Source organism: Hibiscus syriacus, unplaced genomic scaffold (assembly GCF_006381635.1).
Source record: "Hibiscus syriacus cultivar Baekdansim isolate YM2019G1 unplaced genomic scaffold, ASM638163v2 tig00111409_pilon, whole genome shotgun sequence".
NCBI lineage: Eukaryota > Viridiplantae > Streptophyta > Magnoliopsida > Malvales > Malvaceae > Hibiscus > Hibiscus syriacus.
The window spans coordinates 871,352-879,641 of NW_024063086.1; the positions used below are offsets into that span (position 1 = coordinate 871,352).

The 8,290-nt window shown below is 31.6% G+C and overlaps 1 protein-coding gene across 1 annotated transcript; it reads right to left on the reverse strand.

Annotated features, from left to right (window-relative positions):
* Positions 1-3,879: 3,879 nt before the first annotated feature.
* On the reverse strand, positions 3,880-7,254 carry LOC120162825. The gene is made up of 2 exons (XM_039172893.1): positions 7,089-7,254; positions 3,880-6,069 (listed from the first exon to the last, which is right to left on the reverse strand). Exon 2 carries the CDS (start codon positions 6,025-6,027, stop codon positions 4,267-4,269), a length of 1,761 nt encoding a protein of 586 aa, XP_039028824.1. The 5' UTR covers positions 6,028-6,069; positions 7,089-7,254; the 3' UTR covers positions 3,880-4,266.
* Positions 7,255-8,290: the final 1,036 nt, after the last annotated feature.

The following is an 8,290-nucleotide window of genomic DNA, read 5'->3' on the forward strand; positions in this document are numbered from 1 at the left end:
TTCTATTCTGGCAGCTTGCACTACCTTTAAAGAATTACTTTTCTGAATTAATCTCCATAATGAAATTTGATTTAGTTTGTTCCATTAGAAACTAGATTCAAATATGAATTCAACCATATAAATTTATCCTTCTAGTTCAACTTGTACATTTTATGGTGAATTTTCTATTTCAATTTCCAAAATCTGTCTATAGCAGAATATGTTGCCTTGTTTTCTGACCTATCATCGGTCAAAAATTCATATCTTCCAATATACACATCGAAATCAGTCTCCGTTTGTTTTAAACAAAACTAGGCAGATTTTAATATTTTGCATCTTTAGCTTATTCATTAATTCTATTAGTCTTTAAATAGATCAAAGCATTAATACGCCAAATTTTTAAATAAATATTCGTCGATTTTGAGTGAGTTTTTTGGAAATCAATATGAGAAAAAAGAAAAGTATAATACGAACATTTTGATATCTATCTTACCGTGAAATATGATTGGTGAAGGGCGGTACTTGGCTGCCAGGGGCGGTTGGAAAGTACAGTGCTAAAAAGAAAAATGTTTAAAAGTTTATCAAAAAAATCGATACACCCTTAAAGTTCAGTGTCTAAAACACATCGTTTTAGGCATCATAACAACACCACCAAAACATTATTTTGGTGTGACAAGCCACATCAAGAGCCCATTAGCCATGTGATCATCCCGCTACCAACTTAACAATGGAGTGTTATAATTGCATATAAAATTAAAGTTCAATGTTATGATTGACAAAATTAAAAGTTTAATAGTATAAACGAATTAACGAGTAAAGTTCAATGGTACCTTAAATAGTTTTCCAATATATAATTAAGTAACATGAGATGTATTTTACAAATCCCATATGGTGATAGGATAACCACTCATCTGTCCTTTTCTGCTATCAACCAAGAAAATTAAAATATATTTAGAGGATTAAGTTGGTCCCTTTGGTACCCTACCATGTGTATACCTCATCATATGTGGACGGTCCAAATTACTTTACTTTTGATTGGGGACCATTCCATAAAATCCAATCAATCACAATCTTGGTCTAACCAATATATTCAACATGTTATCTTAATTTCTTTTACCACAATTATATATATTGAAGTGAATATATGTACAAATATAATTATAAAGACAATCGTAATTAAATATTTAAATATTAAAGTATGAATATAATTATAATAATAATCATAATTAAAACATTCAAGAATTATAATCATACTTAACAACAAGATATAGGCAATAAAAATTAGATCTATACAAGTATAAAGTTGGAATAAAAATCAAATTAATAAAATCTTTTTTTGAATTAATCTAAGGTGATTACAAGGTAAGTATCTGTTCGAAAGAGTATCAACCATTTGACAATGAACACACAAACACCCATGCAGACATCTTGTTCTAATCCTAAACTTCTAAAATAACAACCATCCTTTTAACCACTTAAATCATAGTTATGGATAATAAACCTAAATTGAATCAAGATAAATTGTATAATAACTCATTGAATGAAAGAGACGACAAAAACATATACATGTTTAGAATTAATTATATATAACATAAAAAGAGAGATTTATTTCTTGAGTTACCATTGGATTTATAAAGTTCTAAATTGAAAGCTAATTTCTGATTAAAAATAATATTAAAATAAATTATATTTATATTTTATGATTAAATTTAAATAAAAAAATAAAATATGAATTTAGATCGAGTACACGGCTCCATGAAGATACAATCTGAGGCCCAACTATCGGCCCGGCACTTGCACAAAAGACTTAGAAAATTTGCTACTATAATTCAAAATTCAAATTTATTATCAATATTATTTATTTATATTAATATTTTTCATTGTATATTTTGTATTGAACATCATTTTTGTTTAGAGTCTGATTGACTTTAGTTACCAATTTAAAAATTAAGGGTAAATGGTCTTTCACATTATCAGTCGCTAACATTATTCGTCCGGTTTAAGTCCCTTTGCTATTAATTTCCGTTAACCCTTTTCGTTTAAGTCCTTTCGTTTAAGTCCCTAACATGGTTGAGGGACTAAAATTGAACAGGAGTTAACGGCTAAGGGACTAAAATCAAATGGATCGATAACATTAGGTGCTAAAATCAAACGGATTGATAACTTTATGGACCATTTCCCCTTAATTTTTAAATTGGTGACCAAAGTTAGTGAGACTGAAAACATAGGGTACTATTCACATAGTTTACCCAAAGAATTTTCCTATGAGTATCAATTTTTAATTCATTTTTATCACTTAAACTTTAAGTTTGAATAATTTGAAACAAATTTTAATAAAAATAATGTTTATTTTAATGATTAAAATAATAAATTAATAGAATAAAATATTTAAAACCCATTTTATGTATAAAACTATTATTTAAAATTTTCAAGACCTTTTCTTTCATCATATACAAATTCTATGTTAATTCCTTAAGTTTTAATATAAATATTCTATAATGAATTACTAAAATAAAATATTTGAAAGACCCGTTTGGTTAAATTTTATCTTGAAATCATGTAAAATCAGTGTTTAACTAAATTTGAGAGTCAAAATTCATAAGATCAAATTTTTAAGGATAAAGTATACAATGGTCCCGAATTATAGGGTATTGCCTTGTTGAGTCACTCGACTATTAAAAGTTACAAAATGATTCCCTACTATAGGGTGTTATTTTGTTGAGTCATGTGACTATTAAAAGTTACAAAATGGTCACCGACTATTCATATGTTCCAAACTCGTCATTTTTCATTGAAAATTGAAGTCCTTTTGAGCTAGACGTTAACTTGTTGATTGAGATATGATAAAATCATATTTTAATGATGCCTACCGGCATCACCGTTACTTTCAAGCATTGACCTGGAGGCAAAATATTTCAAGCATTAGTTCGACGATATAATATAAACATAGAATCGATCCACAAAAGACAGTTCAAACAGTTGGGTGATTATTAGGGGTGACTAATTTGTAACTTCTAATAGTCAGGGAAGTTAACAAAGTAGTGTCCTATAGTCGAAGGACTACTTTTAATTTTTAATAATAAATAAACTCAACAAAATAATATCTTATATTGATAGACCATTTGTGTACTTTATTTTTTTAATTTAACTGAATTAAAATCAAATTTAATGAAAGAGAGATAAAACACTAGTTGTCTTTGAAAAGTTCCGCAAATGAAATTGTTTGATTTTCTTAAGAGAAACATATGGATGTAAATAAATAGGATTTTAATCAATAAAATTATGTTTTTGTTCATTAGTTTAATCTTAAAGATGTTCATATTCAATTCATGTTCGTTTAAATTTTTAGTATCATGCTCGTGTTCATTTGTTTATTTTTAAAATATCCGTCTTCAGTTTGTTTAACGTTCATAAATATTTCCATATATATATTCGTGAACATGCTCTTTTGTTTATTTTACCCTTTTATTTACAAGTTGTAGAAAATGACAAAATTACACTAGTCCTTAACCTCTTTTAAGTTTCAGTTTAAACTCCAAATGATAAAATATCCCTATCTTTACTAATATTTAAAATATAAAAAAATAAGGAAAAAAATAAGAAAAACTGGAATAAAAAAAGAATTTATAAATGAATTTGTTTGTGAACATAAACAAACCGAACACCACTGTTCTTGTTCGTTTATTAAATGAACATACAAATTTTATTCAAACTCGTTTATTTACATTAATAAATGAACTTTATTTGAGAAGTTTACGAATAGTTTACCAAACTCTTTATTCATATACAACCCTAGAGAAGGACAATTCCACATAATACTTAACTTGCAAATGACATTAAATATTTGAAGGATCTTTGAATCCGAATATATGATAACAAAACAATGAACACAATATATAGAATAAACCAGGGAAAACAGAATCATGACATTTAGAAGAGAAAAACACACCAAATGAGCCATTAGAAAACAAATAAATTGCAGTTACCAGGCAGGCAGGCAGGCATGGCATGCTCATTATCACCTAAAAGTAACCTATCATGAGTATATTTGACTTGTTCACATGATGGAAAATCAATCATAGTATAACTCCCAAAGACTAAAAACGTACCCTTTGCACCACTGTATGTGAAGCATGTCAATATCAGGGATCTCGAATTCGAAAAGCTGAAATCTACTTTTAAATTGCCACAGCTGTGTAAAGCACATAGTTAAGTCTCCAAAGTTTAGCTTCATTCTCCTACCACTTTCTTATGAACAAACTGTTACCAGAGACGGTTGGCCGCAGCTCAAGTGTTTGCCGACAGTTTGGCGTCTTGGAGGGAGATGACAGTTTCAAACGCACCAACCAAGGCCTTAACCTTACTTTTCCGGGTTTCGACCAGTTTACTAGCAGTTTCCTCAATGACGTTGTTAAACAAACCCTTTTCGTCTTTCTTCCCCTGCTGCAAATCTTGGTGTCTCAAAACAACTTTTTCCCCACCAGGTTGGTTGTCATCCACGGAACCTTCATGTTCTCTTGTTCTAAAGGTTCTCCGCTCGCCCTTAACATTTTGGTTCCCCGCAAGTAGTCTTCCTCTCCTGAACTTGAGCCTCCTTGCACCATTATTCTCGGATTGAATGTCAACAACCTTGCCTCTCCTAAAAGATAATTTCATGGGTCGGCAATCCTTTTCATCAGAACATACCATCCTAGAATTTCTGGGCCTTCCTCTATTTTCTCCCTCCAAAATTTCCACTTCTTCCGCATTTGCAGTTTCATCTTCAACATCCTCATCATCTTCATAATATTCAGAGTTGGAGCTATCCTCTGTATACTCAAACTCATTTTCATCTCCTGCTCCGTGTGATGACAAAGGTGGAGACATTGGGAGAGTTTTAGACTTGGGAGACGAAGCAATAGGTGGAGACAATTCGGCAACACAATTTTCATTTTTATCAGATTCCAACAATATATTTTCCGTCTCCATCTTGATAACATACAAGGTTTTCTCTTCAAGTGAGTCGCTATTGCGTACTTCATGTACATCGAGAGGTTGTTCAGTTTCAGCCTCTTCAACCTTGTTCTGATTCTTCTGTAGAGGCACCACTTTTAGGTTCTGGTTCTTTCTTGCAGTTAGGGGCCTAGCTATCAGAGACAATGAGGCTCTCGGAGATGACAATGCTTTTTTTACAGAAACTTTTGCAGTATTGGTCCTTTTCCCCATCTTCATATCACTAATTCCATTGCTCCTCTTAACACTTAAACCTTCTGACGGGACAGAAGCTAAAGGAAGCTTTTCTGCATGAGATTTCAGTTTCGAAGAAGCATTACGTGATTTAGAAAAGCTTTTCTCTTTAACTTCCAACGAGCCTTCTTTTGAAGAGACTCCTAGTTTCTTAGAAGATGGTGATCCACCCTTCAGCATGACTTTCGGGGCATCGGATAAATGCAATTTCAAATTGGGTAAAGATTTGGGCTTTGCCATTGATGTCTTTTTTCCCTTTGATAGTATTTCATGTTTTCTAGAAGTTTGCCTGTCCGAAGTAGTTGTTGACACTTCAAACTTGAGGACATTGGAGGTGTCATGGGGACTACTGGAAATGCGTGAATGTTTGGACTTAGGCTTTGCTGCTGATGTCTTTTCTTTATCAGACCGAACACCATTAATTGAAGAATTATTTCTATCAGGAGAGTAGGGTGACAGCTGAAACTCAACCGCCTCCGACGAATCAGGGGTACGAGATCGGGAATTGGGGAAATATTTGAATTCAGTTCCGGTTGTCTTCTTCCTCTCCTGTAAGTCTAAGCTCCGAACTAAATTTGACTCATTTGATGGCTTTTTCATATTCCTCTTCCGGAAGGGAAGTTTAGCATTCTCTTCAGATTCATGTTTCTTTCCATATTTGCAGAAATCATGACACGAACCGGTAGAAGCTCTCAGATAACGAGGAAGTATTTTCTCTCTGCTTCTCACTGAATCTGCTCCCGCCAAGGATCTTCTCGAATTGCCCCCATCTGACCCAGAAATATCTAGTGTCACTGGTGAACTGATACTCTCCGCAGCCATCGAATATGTAGAAGCAAATCGAAGTTAAGAAACCAGATAGTCCTGGAAACCAACCAACACTATATTATTTGATGTTACACTAGATAAACGCATAAAAAGGACTGCGAGATGAATGAAGCATATAAAAGAACCAATCTAGCTCTGTTCTGCTACTATACCGAATATTAATTAGCTCGAGAGATTAACAAAATTAGTCTGCCTGGATAACAAAACATAAAGAATAAAGATCACTAGGAGTTAGTAGTTGTGATCGATATAATCTCGAAGTTAACAATAAGAGACAACAGCAACAAATTCGAAGGCAGTTCTACAACAATCAGCATGAACTAGAAAGCATATAGCAACAAGGACATAAAAGAAAGTGATAAATATAAACATTTCATATATAAACAAATGATATACATTCTATTCTTGTTCAATATACAAGCAAAATGGAAAGTTTCTGGGGGAAAAAAGGAAAACATAAAATATACAGTACAATCTGTTCAATCGAACAGTTAATAACCATATGAACCATACAAAATAAAAAATCTATTTTTTTATTTTTTTATTATAAAAATAGGGTCACAATTTTTTTGGGGTGTTAAATTGTTGAGAAAGAAAGAAAGAAGGTGTTGAAAAATTCTCTAATCTACCAATCTTAGAAATTGATAAATAATCCATCAATGAAGACTATGTCTCACCTAAAATTCATACCAAAAAGAAACACAATCAAAGCTAAATCTCCACTAATATCATAACTAAAAATAATAATAAAGTAAAACAAATTTTCCCAGAAAAAAATGAACAAGAACAGAAAATTCCATCTTTGAAGATTAAATCAAAGAAGAAATAAACAATTCAAAAACAAATAAAATAAGAGGAACCACCAAAACAATGTAGAAGAAACATCCGATTATCACTTCAAAGTCATCTCAAACATCACATTTCGAATGAACCCATCGTTCAAACCAATCCAAAAACCAAAACCCAGACAGCAGTTTCTCTCAAACCCCCTTGTAGACGGTAGGAAAAACTAAAAAAAAGGAAAATGGGGATAAAGAAGGAAGGGGAGGTCATACCTTTATATATTATGGCTAATGAATGAACTCTCTGCTTAACCAGAAAGCTAAGGCAACAAAAGATGAAGGAAATCAAAGAAAGGTTTAAGCTTTGCTGTGTAAGGTCACAGAAAGGTGGGTTTAATTGCTTAAAGATCGTGCAAGCAACTGTTTTTTTCCCCACCCGTTTTCCTATGTTTGGCTTTGATTTGCAGATTTGTATGGAAAGAGTATGACCAGCTTATAAAGCGAGTCACATATGGTATCTAAATCTCAATCGGTATAACTTATATCTTTGTATATATCTCAATCGGTGTAATTGATTTATAATCTGATATCATTTATTGTTTGATTCAATTTCATTATATAAATTTAAATCAGATTTGATTGTAATTGTTTACCAAAATTTAAGTACTTATATAGGTATACTGTCCTCTAAAAGTTAATCATAATTCCTACATAAAAAAAAATTAGTTTTTAGATTGTATTTAAATGTTTATTTTAATCCATCTATTATTGAAATGAATATTTTAGTCTTTATATACTTTAAAATTTTAATATTTTGACTCAAAACACTAAAATTATTGTTAATTGAATTAAATATTTTGATTTAAGCATTCTTTATATCTTTATCGATTTTGAACTCAAGCAAATGTTGAGAAAATAATAGATTAGATGAATTATATTGATGTTAATAATCGATTCAATTCAACTCGATTTGGCTCGACTTAACCTGGATCAATCTAATCTAGTCTAAACTTTGGTTCGATTTTGTTTCAATTTGATCTTACTTTTGGACTGATTTGGTTCAACCATTGCACATTGGGCTTCCAACTCAGTTAGCCTAAGCATAATAGGACCACTGGGCAACGGTTGCAAAGGGTTGGAGAATCGCCTATGTTGGTACCGGTCAGGTATGGATTTGATATGGGTCAGATAAAGTGAGCAATTGAGCTTCCAAGCGGCAGATGAAGACCATGCATAGAGACGACACATGTGGCACATGTGGCATCCACTGATGGTCGGAAATATACAAAATCTTCTAAAATTAAATTTAAAGGCTTATTGTTGAATCAATCGAATAGATAAAATAGTCAAAAGGGGTAAGTTGGTAAAAAAAATTTGGTGAAAACTTAAAAAAATATTAAAAAATGAACACAAAAATTTAGAGTGATCAATTTTTTAAACCAAACTCTTCATCTACTATCTTAGTTATTTACGCT